General features: G+C 37.8%; 1 protein-coding gene across 2 annotated transcripts in view; it reads right to left on the reverse strand.

The window, feature by feature from the left end:
• Nucleotides 1-3,641: 3,641 nt before the first annotated feature.
• The window catches only part of LOC124861401 (NACHT, LRR and PYD domains-containing protein 4C-like), a 609,184-nt gene continuing 593,702 nt past the window's right edge, over nucleotides 3,642-19,123 (reverse strand). For both annotated transcript variants that reach the window (XM_047355128.1, XM_047355127.1), the window contains 3 exons: nucleotides 6,922-7,083; nucleotides 5,083-5,126; nucleotides 3,642-4,934 (listed from right to left, as the gene is read on the reverse strand). In XM_047355128.1, coding sequence (XP_047211084.1) covers nucleotides 4,309-4,934; nucleotides 5,083-5,126; nucleotides 6,922-7,083 — 832 coding nt within the window. In that variant the 3' untranslated portion in view covers nucleotides 3,642-4,308. The remainder of the gene's footprint in view (nucleotides 4,935-5,082; nucleotides 5,127-6,921; nucleotides 7,084-19,123) is intronic.

Here is a 19,123-nt window from a genome sequence, read left to right on the forward strand (position 1 = left end):
AGACGGTGTCTGAGATACTTATCTTCCTGGACAGACGATCTTCATCTGAAACCAAACCAAAGTCTGAGAACTACAAATCCCAGGGCAGACTTTGACTCTGGTGATGTTTTGTGTCAGGAATGCTTAACATTAACACTCAATAAAAAGTTCTTCTAAACTGATATCTGTAAAAACTTTGACTTTAGGTTCTAACGTGTGTTAAAGAGTGTTTTTCTCCATCAGCTGAGGTGTAGAAGGTGTGTTGAGGCGTCCACACGTGTTTCAGGAAGTAAATATCCTGACCGTCTCTACCAGGATCAGTCTAATAAAGGCCCAAACATTAAAGTCACATGTTTGAATTATTCTCCAGAGATCTTGGAAAGTCTAACAAGAAGAAATGTTGACTGACTGAAGTTTTTATCAAGGACATTATTTAAGTTTGTTCATATTAGTTCATATTAGTTGCTGCAGTTTTAATTTATATTTGGTTTTTATTCTTGGCCCCAAAAACCATGATAATTTCCTCTCATCCTGAGATGTTTTATTGTTTAAAGTTTATGATGGTATTTAGTTATGAAATATATCTTTTTATTATCTGATTTTAAATAAGTCCTAATTTTAGGGTCCTGGAAAGGAAGACCAGCTGTTAAACATCCACCAAGAGCTCCTCACCCTATCTCTAAGGGAGTGCCCGGCCACCCTACGGAGGAAGCTCATTTCAGCCGCTTGTATCCGGGATCTCGTTCTTTCGGTCATGACCCAAAGTTCATGGCCATAGGTGAGGGTAGGAACGTAGACCGACCGGTAAATTGAGAGCTTTGCTTTTCGGCTCAGCTCTCTCTTCACCACAACGGACCGGCACAGCGCCCCCATTACTGTGGCAGCCGCACCGATCCGTCTGTCGATCTCCCGCTCCATTCTTCCCTCACTCGTGAACAAGACCCCGAGATACTTAAACTCCTCCACTTGAGGCAGGAACTCCCCTCCAACCTGAAGAGGACAAGCCACCCTTTTCTGGTCGAGTACCATGGCCTCGGACTTGGAGGAGCTGATCTTCATCCCAGCCGCTTCACACTCGGCTGAGAACCGCCACAGCCCCTGCTGTAGGTCTTGGCTGGAGGGGTCCAGCAGGACCACATCATCTGCAAAAAGAAGAGACAAAATCCACTGGTCCTCAAACCCGACCCCCTCCGGCCCTTGGCTGCATCTAGAAATCCTGTCCATAAAAGTTATGAACAGGACCGGTGACAAAGAGTCCAACATCCACCGGGAACAGGTCCGACTTAGTGCCGGCAATGCGGACCAAACTCCTGCTCCGCTTGTACAGGGACCGAATGGCCCCTAATAAAGGGCCCCCGATTTCATACTCCTGGAGCATCCCCCACAGGGCATCATGATGGAAACAGTCGAATGCTTTCTCCAGGTCCACAAAACACATGTGGACCGATTGACAAACTCCCATGAACCCTCGAGTACCCTGTAGAGGGTATAGAGCTGGTCCAGTGTTCCACGGCCGGGACCAAAACCACACTGCTCCTCCTGAAGCCGAGGTTCGACTATCGGCCGGACTCTCCTCTCCAATACCCTGGCGTAGGCCTTACCAGGGAGGCTGAGGAGTGTGATCCCCCTGTAGTTGGAACACACCCTCCGGTCACCCTTCTTATAAAGAGGGACCACCACCCCAGTCTGCCAGTCCAGAAGCACTGTCCCCGACCGCCACGCAATGTTGAAGAGGCGTGTCAACCATGACAGCCCTACAACATCCAGAGACTTGAGGTACTCAGGGCGGATCTCATCCAGCCCTGAAGCCTTGCCACCGTGGAGCTTTTTAACCACCTCGGTGACTTCAGCCTGGGTGATGAAAGAGTCCAACCCCGAGTCCCCAGCCTCTGTTTCCACCAGGGAATGCCTGATGGCAGGATTGAGGAGATCCTAGAAGCAGCCATCACACACGGAGGTTTGTTCCTAACACAATTATTATTAGATTAATTATTACTATTTTTATAGTATAGAGGAGTTGAGGAGGCCAAGGTGTCATTGCATTAGTGACACATTTACGCATCACAAATAAGTTGCACATATTTTAAATGAAAATACCTTCAATTCATAAATTAATTTTCACTTAGAGCTGGAGCCCTTATAGCAATATGAGTGCAGTTCATAGTTTTGATGACATTCAGAAATCGGCTCCTCGCTGCAAATGAGAGCCACAGTTTAGAGGAACTTTATATGTGAGCAACATATACGGACGAGACCAGTGGTGTATCCAGGACATTTTTACTGGGGTGGCCGTGGAACACACACACACATACACACACACACACACACACACACACACACATATATATATATATATATATATATATATATGTGTGTGTGTGTGTGTGTGTGTGTTAATGAATGTCCATCTCTAATAACATACATGTATAAAATATGTAGATTGTTATTTACAGGTTATATCAATAGATGTAATCAGAAAGTATTTAATGAAAAATATAAAGTTTAACCGTTTTGTTTCATTATAACTAGTCACTGCCCTCTGGTGGTGATGTGTTGAAACTACAGATATTCATCATATTTATTGTTCAACAGGATGGATTGTTTTTCTTCAATGGCGATTTTAGGAGGGGGGCCAAGGGTGGCCAGCACCAACCCTGAAATCTCATTGGCCACCCCTGTGACTGATTTCTGATCACCGGAGGTTTTCTCAAGTGACCTTGCAGGTCAGAGGTCAGTAGAGCCACGCTGCATCTGCGTGCTGCCTGCAGCTGAGCTCCAACAGAGACAGCATCCATTGGAACTGGATAAAAACGGATTCAGACAATTGACAGATATATAATATTATATTATATTTTATTTAATGTTTTATTAAGTTGTAATTTGCTCTGAATGTGTAGAAAAAAACTTTATTTAGCAAACTTTATATAAGTAGCAGCAGCTAAAAGACAAGAACAAGTTAACTAGTGTAGCAGCAGCCTGCAAAGCAAGTTAGTTTTAACCTCAGTTGCTTTTTTGTTGTTATTAATGAGATAAATTGAAGATGAAATGGGTCTGGACTGAAGACTGGGGTTATTTTGTTGATGTGTGTGTTCAATATCTAAAGCTGATGTCATATTTTTTCACTAAGCAGTGGAAGAAATGTGACAGTCGTGTCAACAACAAACGGGCTTATTTGCAGTTCTGGGGAAATAAATCAGGACACCATGCAGTTTGAAATACAACCAAAATACTAAATGATCTTAAAGAAAAACATTGAACTGTACATTGATTGGTTATACATTCTTAACATATTTAAGGTTGTTTCAGCACTTTTTTCCAGCGCTGTATTTGCTCTGTGTTTTAAATGCTGTTTAGAGACTTTTTTCTCTTAGAGATTAAGGACTAGGCTTCATTTTCACAGCTCACATATTTTAGACAATAGGCAGACCAACCTGCATTCAAATGCCACAAATGTTAGAGATCCAATGTGTTGATTGTGCTTGTTTGCAGTTCTGGGGAAATAAATCAGGATTTATTTCCCCAGAACAAATACCACACCCCCTCCTCCTCTCTTGGGACTAAAGGTCAAATGAGTATTTGCAGGAGACTGAGACTGGCTGAGTCCATCACTGTTTTAACCTTTTAGACATATTTGATGTTCTGTAAAATAACAGTCAGAAAACTGGTAGCAAATACTGTTTTATTCTCCAATATTTACATTTCCATCATCTGCAGTTCAGCCACAGATAGTCTGGAATGATTCTTCTTTTAGGAACAGTTTCATCAGAAGTCATATTGTGAACTGATCTGGCTCATTAAAACATAGCAGATACTAACAGTGAGGAACTGAACAACCACCTGGGCAGTTAAAACAGCAGCTCCACTCACGTCATCATTTTTTATCACAAATCAGTTCCAGAAACCCTGAGCTTCACAGCCCACAGATCCTGAGGAGGCAGCCTGTTTATCTGGGACTAAAGTACAAAACTGTTCAGATCAGATGAAGAAAAACTACATTAGTGACACAAACAAGAAACATGACAGAAAAGATTGGAGATAGAAATGTTAAAACTTCTTCTGATGGAGATATTAAGAGCCAGGATCAAACATTAACTGGAAGAGACGTAAAGAACCAGTAAAGAACCAGTAAAGAACCAGTAAAGAACCAGTAAAGAACCATCTTTAAAGGACTGGAAGAGGACGAAGTTTACAAGGAATCTTTTCCAAGAGTTTCAGAAAGAAACCGACTGAATGTGAAAATGTTTCTGAGTGAAAGAGACAGACATGTAGAGACTGAACTATCTGTTCAACAGTGAGAGTGTTTCTCTGACAGGAGGAGACTCTTTAGACTCAACACAGAAACACTGAGGAACCAGAACCAGAACTGAACCAGAACCCGAATCCAGGATAAAGAGGTTCAGTGAATGTGGTGTTGAAGGTGTGGAGGTGGATCAGTGAGTCAGAGGAGACTCTGTAGAAGGACAGAATACCAGCAGGACAGTCCACATACACTGCTACTCTGTTAGAGATGGAGGAGGAGGAGGAGGAGGGGGAGGAGGAAGAGGAGGAGGAGGGGGAGGAGGAAGAGGAGGAGGAGGAGGAGGAGGAGGAGGAGGAGGAGGAAGAGGAGGAGGAGATTAATGTAACTTCTTTATTGTGACAGACAGAGTAATCACCATCAGAGCAGTTCAGACTCCAGGAATGATCATTAAATCCAAACAAACAGTCATTAATGTTTCCTTTCCTCCTGATTCTTCTGTAACTCACTGATATATAAACATATCCTCTCCACTCGACCTCCCAGTAACAGCGACCAGTCAGACCATCACTACACAGCAGCTGAGGTCTAACATCAAATCTGTCTGGATGATCAGGATATGACTGAAGCTCCTCCATCAATGTCACCTTCCTGTTGTCTTCAGACAGTTGGAGGTCTCTGCTCACTGTGTTTGTGTCGATTGTGAGCTGACAGGAATCTGATGGAGAGAACAAACACAATCCAGCTGCAGTTATTGATCATTTATTGACACTTTGATGATGACTCCTGAATGAGTGATGGACAGTTTGAAGATGGTTGAATGTGAGCTGCTTTGTTGTCATGAATCAAATGAAAAACACACTTACACTTCCTCAGACCTGGTTTCAACCATCGGACTCCATCAGGCTTCCTGAAAGGAGGAGGAGGGTCAGACCATCAGTCTCTTTCAGCAGCAAACATGGACATTGTAATAGATCAGATCAGATTCCACTCTGACATGCTGCTGGAAGAACTGGATCTGGGTCATTTGGACTCTGTGACCTGCTGCATACGTTGTCTGGTCCATTGTGGGAGGAACCAGACTGATAGAGCAGAATCAACCAAGACAACATGACGCAGCCTGTACTGTCTGTCAGTTGCTAACAATGAACTATGCTGTATAAAGCTGCTCATGACTGAGGAACCTTGGCTCATGTCTGGGTCAGCCAAGCTGCAGTCAGCCGGGCCTCTGGACCCAATTCTCTTCATTTCCTACTTTTTACATTCAAGAGTCCAAATCAACCAAGCTGGCTTTTCCTGTCTCATTACTGAAGGTTCTGCCACAGCAGACATTACATGGCTCGGTTCTTCTTCACTCAGAAGACAACTGTCCAACATTTGGACTCATCCATTTGAATGGAGCGTCTCTAAAGTTCTGTCCTGTAGTTGTCATGTTTCAGTCCAGTTTGAACTCATTCTTTTCATTTCATCTTTTTGAATCAGGCAGGAGGAGGACACCATCCAGTCTGGTTCTTCATCTCCAGTTTGAAGAACACTCACATCATCAAGGTTTATTTAGTCCAACATCCACACTGAGACTGAAGCTGATTGATGATATGAGAGACAATCAAGCAGGTTCTTCAGCATCTATCAGCTCTGCTTCCTGGACAAGATGAGCTGCAGCAGCTTCATCTGCTCAAAGATCTTCATCAAAGAGTCCTGACCTGTCTGAGACTTGAACTATTAAAGTCCTCTGCTATGATAGGAGCAGCATCCAGGTGACTGTTCTGATCTTCACTGAGCTCATCATGTAGTGCAGTCAAAGCTAGATCTTTATCTGCCTGAGGTGGAATATAGACAGCTGTGTTAGTTACTGATGGAAAGGTTCTGATCCAGAAGGATGGTCAGAGCAGGTCAACTGATGGACAGATGCTCCAGATGTGCTAAATCAGAATGAGAAAGTCCTGATGTTCTCACCATCAAACCATCTGTTATTAGATATGAGACACACTCCACCACCTGGTGATGTTCCTGCCTTTGTTGTTCTGTCCACCCAGTGCAGGGTAAAACAATTGGACCGTATCATGGTGAGGTCCAGAACCACTGAGGTTCTCCATGTCTCAGAGAAGCAGACAAGGTTAAAATCTCTGATGTTCTGCTGTAACTTTACTCTGGACACAGATGATCCAGTTTGATGTCCAGAAACTGGGGAACCAGCAACCATCATCCACTGGGAACTGGATCATGGTGTCTGTTCACTGGTTCTGGTTCTGACTCCAGCAGGTTCTCCTGTCTTTGCTTTGTCACTATCTGTGTCCTCCTGCTTTGTACTTTGAAGTGAGGTGTATCTCTGGAGGCCATCTTGAGTCTACAGACTCTCCAGGAATTGGTGAGTAGATGGTTCTATAAGGTCCAAAAGAGTCAATGTTCTGTAAGTAGTCAGAACTAAAGTGTTTGGTTAGAAAAGTGAACTTAAAGAGACGTTCCATAAAACCAGAGTCGGGTCAGAGGGACCAGGACAGCGTTTGATCTTGGTCCCACATGATTCTAAATAAGACAATGAAACAGATGATGAACTAACTGCTGTCTGTTCCAGCTGAGAAACTAACGACTCAGAAGAATTTACCAGAAAATCATCAACTTAGCATTTAAATCATTTTAATTTATGAAACAGAGAATACTGTTCCTCATTAAAACCCAGAAGAACCAGTTTGATGAATCTTCACCTGAATATTTCCAGTGTACAGTCTGAACCAGACGGCAACTTCTCCCCTGAATCTTGTAGGTTGTTGTTCTGCAGGTCAACTTCTCTCAGACAGCAGGACTGGGAGCTAAGAACTGATGACAGAACTTCACAAGTTCTCCCTGAGAGGTTACAGGATCTAAGTCTGAGAGACAAAATGAAACAAAAGACTTTAGACTTTAAATAAAACTGCACTACACCTTCAGTCCAGCAGGTGGCTTTTACTATTTTTAAAAGATTTTTAGTTAATAACTTATTATTTGATTCAACTGATAAATGATAGAAGATGATGAGCAGCTTTAGAGTTAAACAGTTAATTAAAACCTTCTATTAATCCTTAAGTTTTACTGGAAAAGTTTAAAACATTAGTTTACATTTAATTTTATACCAACCTGCACCAGGCCAGAGTTGTTGCTTTACAACCTCAATAACTACTAAACACTGATTAACACTTATTTAACTTTTATTATCATCAGACAAACTCTTGTCAGATATCTACAGCACAACAAGAAAAATGTCTAATAAAAATGTGATTTTTACTAGACCAGAGTACCGTGAAAGTAAAGCCCTGAGAAAGTGAAATTATCCAGGATAAATTGACATTGAAACACATCCTGGGCTTCCTAAACCAGGACTTTTAAAAAGATTGGAGCTTTTTAAAATCCCCAGAAACAGAAATGGGTCTAAACTGCATTTTTCTGAAAGCAACATAATTTACAGCGAGCGTAGTGGTGAGTGTGTTAGGAACGAGATGTAATGCTACATTTGACAATATTGTCTTTCTAAGCTAGTTTAATACTAACGTTAGCCCAATGTTAAAGTGATGATTCTGTCAGGTTTTAGTTTCAGTGTTAGCATGAGTGTCAGCCTGTATTGAGACAATTAGCTGCTGTCTGCTTAATAAAGTAACTTACAGATTCAAAACGGTTCCTTTTCATTTTGCTGGGTGACTAGATACACTTATGGCATATCTTAGCAAACTTTTCAAAGAATATTATTCTATAATAATGTAACCCCTGTTGACTTTTCCCCTATGAACAGCGCCCAGATTCTCTGACCTACACTCTATTGAATCCTACACACCTGTGCCCTCATGAGTAATGAGTGTTTTAATGGGTAACAGTGGATCTTGTGAGTAGAGTGTGCAACTGATCACATTAACAAGACCAGGATCAGTCCAGCCCGGTCCACGAGCAAAATGATGCTAAACACTTTTACCATAAAAATAACTTATATTATTTGAATAACTTATACTTTTAAACTCTAATCAAAAGAAAAGTACATTTTTCATACGTTTCAGTAAAGTGACAGTGAACACAGTCAACAAATAACTTTCTTTAAGCTTTGTTTAAAAGAAAAGACACACATGAGTGATTTTTTTAGTAAAGTCATCTAGTTGGGTTTAAGAGTCTGCTTCCTTGTGTGACATCATTAAAAAATCCAAACAAGTCAGCCCAGATTTCAGGAAGTGAATTCTGGACCTAATCTGTTTTAACCTTGAATAAAACTTCCAGATTCCTGAATCTGTTCTGGATTTGTTCAAACAACTTCATATATTCTGCAGCACTTAATGTTTGCTTCTGTAATTATCTCAATATTAATTTTAGTGTCTTTTAAGTCAAAAGAGAGAAAAATGCACAATAACTGAAACAAGTGAAGACCGACATGCAATTTTGAAATCTGAGGTGTCGCTGTAATACTTTTCTCATCCACCAGATGGCGCTCGCACGGGAGCTAGTCTACAGAAACTATCTGAGGACATTTGGTGGTTGTAATGTTATGAAATACAGGAAAATAAATCTTGTATGTTGTTTGCTGTTATTTTTCTATGAACAATTACTAGAAAGATTTTTAATCCATGAGTTAGCATGTATTAATGACTGAATAAGAACCCTAAAATAGTCAAATAAAAAATTCATCATCACTGTTACTTCCTGTAGTTCTTTCATATTCTTTATAATAAATGTCAAAGATATCTACAGGGTAGTTTTTTAGTGTCAGCTGACAGTTTTAGACATTAATTTCTCATGCATGTAACAAAACAATGAAATTACATCAATCTCCTTTATTGAACATTTCTGTAAGCTTTTTGATGAGTAAATTAAAATAAAAATGAATATAATACAACTGAATCACCAAGACGCTTCTATAAATTTTATATCTGATTATTTAGTTTTTTATACAAATGATCCTAATAAAATGATCAATACAACTATCAGGTGTTCAATAACACAACTATTTTTTTTTATGTGTCCCTAAAACTCCCAAATTTATACACAAATTCCCCCATATCATGACCTGAAGTATCATATTTGTTTTTATCTTGTTTCTGCTGTATTCCCTATAATCACTGTCTGCTCCACCTAACCTCACAATGAGTCAAAAGATAAAAATAAAAATGGTTATCTGCACATTTGACATGCGACTTGAGAATTCCTTAAAGCCAATTTAGTCCTGATTTGTCCGCCTGCCGTCGTTCATTACCCAAAAGTTGACCCTGAGACCTACAAAGAGCGCGATAATAAGGGTGACGCCTCATTTCTGAGCAGCAGCAGAGCTGCAGAGTGGGAGCCAGGAGCATGTGTACACAGGAACAGGCTGAGCTGGATATCCAGGCTGAAGATAGCTGTAAAACACTAAATACTGACTCTGTAAGGTTTCATTTTAAGATACAACTAATCAATAATATTCACCCAGTAAAACTTTAGGTAGAGGTTGACTCAGCTTCAGAGTCACAATGAGGGACAGAGAATAGAGGGACTTTCACCTGAGCTGCTGGCCCAGATAACAATAGAAAACCCTCTCTGCTTCTAGCTGGATTTACATCATGACATCAAAATGATCTGGTTCTATAATTCAGTCAAAATCAAAGCATTTAATCCTATAGTAGCTAGTCCCATAAAAAGGTATTTCAGATCACATCATCTCCTTGCTACAGCCACTCCTGTTCTACATGCAGACAGAAAACAGTGTCTACTGGTGTCAAATATAGTAAAATGTAAAATATTTATGAAATGCTCCAGAAATATTTTTGTCTGAGTGTCTTTTTCTCACAGACACTGTATGTTTAAATGTATTCTGAAATCATAATTGGTTGATATCCAGAAATATTTAAATATTGCATTAAGTGGATGTGTATAAAGTTCTACTGTAAGAGTTTTTGGCCAAACTAAATGAGTTGTTTTTAGGCCTACATTGTTAAAAACATTTTTACTTGAAAGTGATAACATTTAGTGCTCCTTTGGTATTTGTTCAACTATATTACATTTCTCTGTAATAATTTAAAGGGATTTAATCTGATTTTCATTTTGGATAGATTATTATTCATCTGAACTCTTTCAGTACTATATTTCTGACAACAAAACAGTTTATTTTTTTCCGCAATAATCACATTTACCTGTATTATGTTTGCCTATTGTGAATAAAGTACTATTTAATCCTGTCTGCCCAAATCTGAGTCGTGTTATAACTATTTCTTCCCTCCTGTTTCTTCCAGCACTCCTCATTTCTACAGTTTTTCTCATACTTCTATAAAACCTTCTGCCTTTTCTGTCTTCTTCCCATTGTTTTTGTCATCTTTTGATTAACTTCAATCCACTGAAGAGCAAAAAGTACTGGTACTGGTGGTACTGCTATCATTTCTCCTGTGTATACTAATAAATTATCACTTATTCTCTTTTCTACTTTCGCTTCAAACTCAGGAATAATGTATATTCTTTGATGCATCTGTCTATATTTAAACATATCCATAATATTTATTAATGTATTCTAGAAGTCTATCTAAATCTAAAAAATCTTTATATCCTTTCTTCTTTTCTAATAATTCCAGATCTACTATTGGTTCTGTAAGTAATCATGGACTTATGATTGGCAAAGGTACTATTGGACTGATTTTAAAATTATTGATCTGAATTTCTGCAGCTTTCTGATTTATGTTTCAACCAAACCTTTTTGTTTGTCTCTTGTCTTTTTCCCAGCATGATTTTAACACTTCTTGTGTTGGATGGTTTTGTTCATACCTTTTTAAATGTTGCTGATTAGTTTAAAGCAAACTGATCCATTCTGATACTTTATGGTGGCTCTCCTATCTCTCCTAATAAAGATCCTGTACATGTTGTTTTAAATGCTCCAGTAATAATTCTCATTGCCTGATATTAAATAGTATTTAATGTTTCTAAAGATGTGTTGAAGCAGAATTATAAACAATACTCCCATAATCTAATACTGATTTAATCAATCCTGTGTATATACCCTTCAATGATTTCCTACCTGCTCTCCAGTCTCTTCCAATTAGACACCTCATAATGTTTAATATCTTACATTTATCTCTGATTATTTGAATGTGAACTTTCCATGTTATTCTTTCATCAAACCAGATGCCAAGGAACTTAAATTGTTTTACGTTTTCAAGTTTTTGTCCAAATAATTTGAGTAAAATATCATAATTTACACCTTTTCTAGTAAAAAATAACATTTTTGTTTTATCAACTGAAAATTTAAATCCCCACTTATTTGACCACTTTTCAACAGTCTTAATTGATAATTGTAATTTATTAACTATATATTCTAAATGTTTCCCTCTTTTCCACAAAGCCCCGTCATCAGCAGCAGGTGAGCGTCCCACCACCGTATCTATATCATCAAACATATTATTTATCATGAAAGAAAATAATTAAGGACTCACTAAGCTCCCTTGTTGCTTCACACTTTCTATGAAAAATTTATTGGAAACATTTTGTTCTATTTTTACCTGTATTTGTCTTTCTGATAGAACATGTTTTATCCACTTAAACATTCGACCACTGATTCTTATTTATTTCAGTTTTATAGGTAAATCCTCTCTCCACATCATATCATATGCTATTTCTTCCTTTTCTAAAACCACTCTGATAATTTGACAGATATCCTTTCTTTTCTATATAGTATATTAAACTTTTATTTGTCATTTTTTCCATAATTTTGCATATGTTAGAAGTTAAAACAATTGGTCGATAATTGCCTGGTTTTTGTATGAGTATAACAACGGCTTCCTCCCAGACTTTGTTATATAACGCTAAAATAATATATATTGATGACTCACTAAGAGATTATATCATTATATAGCATATTTCATCTTTCCTGGTGCTGATATCTCACATTATTGAAGTACACGGTTTAATTCATTCTTGATAAATGATATATTTAATTAAACATTTTCTGTTTCCTCTTCTTCTAATAAATCTCTATTCTCCCTAATAGTTTTCTCATTTCTTCTTTTTCCTTCTGCACTAATATTGTTTGAACTATGAATTTTCATAAAGGCTCTAACCATCATTTCTGCTTTTTCATTATTTCCAGCAGCTACGTCTTCTCCATCATGGAGAACTGGATACTCATACTCTTGTCTTATTCCATTCATTCTTTTTATCATTGTTCAAATTTTACTAACTTCTGTTTCCTTCCCCCTGGATTACAAAACTGTCTCCAATATTCTTTTAGTATTTTTTATGGTTCTTCTTACAATACTTTGTAACCTTTTATATTCAATAAGATTTTGAGTATTATCATTCTTTTTTTTATGTTAAAAGCTTTATTTCTAAATTTTATTAATGTTTCACACTCCTTTGTCCAACATGGTACAATTTGGTTCTTTTTTCCTCCTTTTTTTAGACTTGTTTGCTGCTTCTAATGTAGTTAAACAAATTGACATGTTTAATTGATCAATATTCATATTCAGATCTATTTGATCCATTTCTTTATCACTAATACTCACAAATGTTACACAATCAGCATCCCTGAAACTCAATTTTTGTATTCCCATTGTATTATAATACTGCTTTCCTAAATCCAGTTTGATTATTATGGGATTGTGATCGCTGGCTATTGTTGCCATGAACTGAAACTTGCCAAAGGGCTTGAAACTAATGTAATATCTACTGCTGGTTTCCTTCATGTTGCTACATCAATTCTTGTACTCCTCCATCATTTATGCATACCAAATTTCTATTATCCATAACTTCTTCAGTTATTATACAATTGTGATCATTATACCTATCCCATAATGTATTATGTCCATTAAAATCACCGCAACAAATTACTTTCTCTTCTAAATGTACAATAATGTCCATTGATTCTACTGACATTGTTTTTCCTGGTTTATAAAATTGTATAAGTTTTATGTTTTTATTTCTTCTCCATATTTCTATAATTACAAACTCCAAATCTAATCCTTATGTTAAAACCCTATAATTAATTCCTTCTTTTATAAATATAATACAGCCTCCTCCCCTACCCTCATCTTGATCTCTTCTTATAGTGACATATCCTCTAACTACAAATTCTAGATTAGATTGAAGCCATGTTTGCTGAATGCAAATTATGTCTGGTTTGTTGATGCTGTTTTTAATGAATCCTTTAAACTCCTGACCGTTTGCTATTAAACTTCTATCGTTTCATTGTAAAATGATCATACCTCCCTGTCCCCCATTGTTCCAGGTTTCCCATCTCCCCCTAGTATTTTGATAATGTTCTCCCAAGTTACATCCTTTATCCCAAAAAACTTCTCTGCTCCTTTCATTGTAATATTATTTTTTCTGATTTGTGTTTTAATTAGTCCCTACAGTTGATCAGATATGCTATGAACAGCATGATCTTTTCTACAGTTACTTCTCTGTTTGTTTGTTCCATTTACATGTGATTTGGAGTTAAGTCTTGTTGAACTCTGACTGTTCTATTCTTACTCTCTGTCCCTGCACTTTTTTTTAAAACTTCAGAATAACTGACATTGTTGACCACTTTTACTTGTTGAATTTCTGCCACCTTCTTTCTTACTTCATCCCCCCATATGACACCTTTGCTGTCCTCTAGAAACTGCAGCTATGTGTCCATATCTCTGACATTTGAAACATCTAAGTGGAGGAGGGATGTAGGGACCCCTGTTCTAAACCTTTCTTAGTTACTGAAAAATGACTGATGTGTTTCTGTAAAGGAAGAATGAAAGGGGAAACATCTGGAATATGACACCACCAACTGTGCTACATAGTTTTAAAAAAAGCCCTCAGAGTGAGAGGAAAAGAGCAGAGACTTGTGTCCCTTGCAGGATACCGTAGTGGACACTATGCATGGGGAATATGGACTATCACAATATTTTTTGATATTTATTGTGAGGATTAAAGTGATGATTAAAAAAACTATATTTTAAAATTAATTACAGTATTTTTAAATCACTTTTAAAAAAAGATCAGAGGCGGAGCTAGAGGTTGGGCGGGGCCACTGGACCCACCTGAAATCGGATTCAGATTTATCTGCATCAAAAACAATTGAAAAAAATAGGAATAACATTTGTAGAATTGGATTACTCCCTGTAACCCCCTCACCACCACCAAAAAAGGTCTAATACAAACTGCTCTAGTAATTATAATTACTACAACTATCAAAATAAATATGTGTCACTAGGATTTAAACTAAATATTTATTTTATTTATGATCTCATTGAACCAAACATAAAACTAAATGTTTAAACAAGAAAACAATCCCAACCATTCTGTCAGTTTTTGGTGTTCAGTTGGAGTTTATTTGTATTACGGTTAATGTGATTTATTTTATCACGCTCATCTTGTTATTTATGATTCATAGAAGAGAAATATAAATGCTCATCCTGAATGTAAACAAAATAATTTTAATCAGGCTATCTATAGGCTCATGATATCTCCATAATGTTTTGCACCAGTATAGTTATCATCTGTTTCTGTATGTCTGCTTATTATTTGGCGCTACCACTGAGCAAACATTTACACAGTGTAAGATACCAGCAATTAGATTCAACTACATTCTGAACTGTCACTGTTCAGGTTCATAAATGAAGACGACAAATTGTCCTCTGATTGTATGTAATGTAATGTGGATGTTATAAAGTCCTTTAAATACAGCATGCAGCGACTCCCCCTGAATGAGACACTTTTGGTCTTTTAGCCCTTCAGTAGCAGCTTTAGCCACCAGACCAGGTTACTGCTGGAAAAGAGCCAGAACAAAGCAGCAGTCATTAAATCTTTGTGTCCAGTGGATCAGATAGGGCTGCTTGAAGACTGAGTGTGGTGATTAAGTTTAACCAATAAGTAACAAGGTTCAGACCTAGTTTATTAAATGAACACTCATTAAAAAGAGTCATAAATAATTCTAACTTGATCTTGTCAGAAATGTTCCAGTGAGATTCATTATGGGGAAAATTTAAAAGTTTTTCATGTGCTTCCAGATGCAGAACCAAGAGGAAGTAATGAGTTTAGAGGAGCTGCTTTTGCTTTGGAAGATACAGGTCATATGTTTTACTACAGTAAATTAATCAATTCAGGACCAATTCAGCTCTGATATAAATAATAATTATTAAGCTTTCATATTAATATGGACTCTTATTTTCTCATCATGATTAAATAATATAATAAAACTGTTTAGACCTTAGAGCACCTTAAAACAGAACAAAGTGTGATTTAGACACATTTCTATGTTCTGTGACCCATTTAAACTTTGAATGATGTTTTAATCTGTACAGATTGAGCTGCAAACACGACCTGTTGTTGTTTTAGAGAAAATATCCTGCAGCTGTTTGCAAATAGTGGAAAACTAAATGATGTTTCCACATAACACTATTCCAGATTGGACCACATGTTCTGATGCATATTTACTCCTCCTTGAAACACTGGTGTTCACTACACTTCAATCAAGAAAAATAAATTATAAAAACATGTTCTTTTTTTGCTTTACGTTGGTCAGCAGTAAACAAATAATCTTTCTGAATTCAATTTATACAGTCTTATTCTAAATTTTAAGTAAAGTAGAAAGTATAGAACTGACTCGCATCCACAGTAGTGGCGGCAGGCATGGCGGCAGGCATGGCCGATGCCTGGATAGATTATACAACAATAGGACCACTTGAACACGATCAAAGTTGATCTTTAGAAATGTCTAAATCAGATTGTGACCATAATTGAGAATAAAACATGTTTCAATCACTTTATAGTTGTTTTGATTTTTCAACAGCCTAGTGTCCCAGCTGTTCCTGGATGCAGCATGTGCAGCTGCTGGGAAAACTTGCATTTCATGAGATGTACAGAGTTTGGGCTGATGGGATACTACATGTAGCCCTTTGAACCTAAGCTGATTTTTTTTATCCAGAACCAGTGATGTTTACATTCAAGCTTGAAGTTGTTTGAGGTGAGATATTCAGTTAATTGCAGAGCAGCTATGAACCTCATTGCCGATGAAAGATGGTACACTGACATAATCTTCTAGTTCATTAAATCTTCTAGTTCATTTCTTTCTCCACTGTAGCTGCATGAGAAACCTTAATGTTCCCAATTAGCAGAGATTAGTGACAGCTGGGAGTCCTCTCTGTTTTGTTTTGGTGATACTTTTAAAAGTTGCCATACAGAACGTTGCATTAAGGACTTATGCCCCTTTTCCACTGGCTCAATTTGGCCAGCCCGGAACAGCTCCGCACGGCTCTGCACGTTGTGTGTTGCATTTCCATAGACCCGCTTTCGCTCCACTGAAGGGAACACCTCCTGGAGGCGCATCTTTAAAGCATCATGTGTCGTATTTGTGAGCTTGATTGGGGTTCTTCTTCAATTCCAAGAAGATATAAACCAAAATCCTTTGATCGCCAGAAAAGCTTGCACCTCATCGTTGCTCCAAAGGGTGACTTTTCCGGATAACTGTGCAGACTCCATCATATGTTTCTCTCACTGGCTTGAATGCACGTTTGAATATGGCGGTTGTTTTTTTTACACTAGTCGACTCTTACTGCTGGCCGCGCCCACGGCCAATCAGAGAACACGTCACGTACAGTACAGACCCGGCCTCGCTTAGCCCTGCTAAGAAGGAGGTACCAAAAAAGTAGGTACCGGCACTGAAATAACAGTAATGGAAATGCTCACGAAGCGAGCCGAGTGGAGCCGGGTCGGGCCAAATCGAGCCAGTGGAAAAGGGAAATTAGTTCCACATATAAACATTCTGCATGTATTTGGGTACAAAACAAAGGTGTATTCATAAGGCACACATGTATCAAACTAATGTTCAGACTAATGAAGGCATTAATAATGTTCAGACCTGAGAGTTTCCAGTTTGCAGTTTGGATTCATCAGTCCAGAAGACAGCAGCTCCACTCCAGAATCCTGCAGCTTGTTGTTACTCAGGTCCATCTCTCTTAGATTAGAGGACTGGGAGCTGAGAACAGAGGCCAGAACTTCACAGCTTCTCTCTGAGAGGTTACAGTTCTTCAATCTGAAGAGACAGAGATCAAAATGAAAAAGAACAATTTTGATGGAATAAAACTAGGGGTGCACCAATTTCAGTTTTCTGGCCGATTCCAATTTTGGCTGATACTGATGTTTATTTTGTATAACTGACACTGTCAGGTGTTATAATACTGCTTTTTGAGCATTAGATATTTACTTTTGGTGATATGCTACAAAGCATTCCTGGTTAGTATTCAAAGACAAGAAAACATTGCATTTCTGTCATTTCCACCTTGATAAAGCCTTAGGGCATAGGATGTATCTTTGGATTGCAACTTCGGATACTGGCTTACTGGCTTGGTTAAAGCTGTGGGCATCTGCAAGGCAGAAACGTTTTGGAGAAATAAATCTTTGGTTGAGAAGGCCACAGTCTTTCTTGTCGACAAGCCTATGTAATGCATAGATCAAGGGTGTATTCAAATAGGGGAATATACCTTCTCCTGGACATAGCTAGAGTCAATTCCTCCCTTTGGCACATTATAAACAGGGATGACTGATGGGTATGGGGTAGTGATCTTTATTTTAGACTCCTTGCTCCACTGGTTGACAGTAGGAAAATGCTTTCCCCATCATCATGATGTACTAACACCTAATGAGTGATTTATACAGAAACAGATAAACTAGTTGGTTCGAGTGAGTTGATTTCACAGCACGTTATTAATGTTAATTACATTAGCTACCCATACCATGAAGTGACAAATCAACCATTTGGTCAATTACATTTTTAAAAAGTATATAAACATATAATTACAGTTTTTGTGGTGCATCAAGGGTCATAATTCTGTTTAGTAAGGTCACCAAAATATGTAAAAAAAAGTAGCCATATCTTTCAAAGTTTAACCAAAAACTGTGATGATGTTATGTTTCATATTTTTTTGACTTCCTGGTTTGAGGAGGGGAAGACAAACACATTTACCGTCACAGTGTCGCAGATCTTTTTAGCATCACATAATTCAGCTGAATGGTAGAGATGGCTCATTCAGTTTGAGTTAGGTAAGCTCTCCCTTCTTTGAAATTTAATGACTCAAAATGTGGTCAATAAATTTGGTCGACCAGTCAGCTACCGTTGAGACACCTTGTGGATCAAACTGGTCCATTTTCTTTTTACTGTTGTTATTTTTTGTTTAAGGCTAATTCCATAAAACACTGGAAGATATTGAATGTTTTATGGTTTCCCTTTTGAAAAACGCGGGTTCTGATGGCAAAACATGGAAAGGCATACAAATTAAATAAATGAATTAATAAAATAACAAATGTAAACACAAACTTTAAAACAATGTTTAGGTCTTAAGAAGCTGAACAGAATTTATTTGTTAAAAGTGAAAAAAAATAATTAAATTTAACCAGTTTTGTTTTTTATGAAAGGAACCATTTTGGTTCCAGTTTCTAAGTATCAGTCGGGTCTTCTGGAATAAAAAATGTTAAATAGATTCTAAAACAACTTAAGAAGTGCTTATTTTGAGAGAACTGACAGTCAAACATTAACATTTATACTTTCTAATAAATCCTTAGTTGTTGAGCAGAACATCCAGGATAATAGTCACTCTTTCCTGGTTTTAGCTCCTGGTATCAAAACCCAAATTCTGTCAGAACTTACAGAACTTTGTTTGAAGCTTTGACCACTGGCAGCAGCCTGAGAAGAGCCTCCTCTGAAGCAGAGTATTTCTCCAGGTCAAACACATCCAGATCTTCTCCTGATGACAGTAAGATGAAGACCAGAGCTGACCACTGAGCAGGAGACAGTTTATCTGTGGAGAGACTTCCTGAACTCAGAGACTGTTGGATCTCCTGGACCAGAGAACGATCATTCAGTTCATTCAGACAGTGGAACAGGTTGATGCTTTTCTCTGCAGACAGGTCCTCATTGATCTTCTCCTTGATGTACTGAACTGTTCCCTATTGGTCTGTGAGCTACTT

The sequence above is a fragment of the Girardinichthys multiradiatus genome, chromosome 24 (genome assembly GCF_021462225.1).
Source record: "Girardinichthys multiradiatus isolate DD_20200921_A chromosome 24, DD_fGirMul_XY1, whole genome shotgun sequence".
Lineage (NCBI taxonomy): Eukaryota > Metazoa > Chordata > Actinopteri > Cyprinodontiformes > Goodeidae > Girardinichthys > Girardinichthys multiradiatus.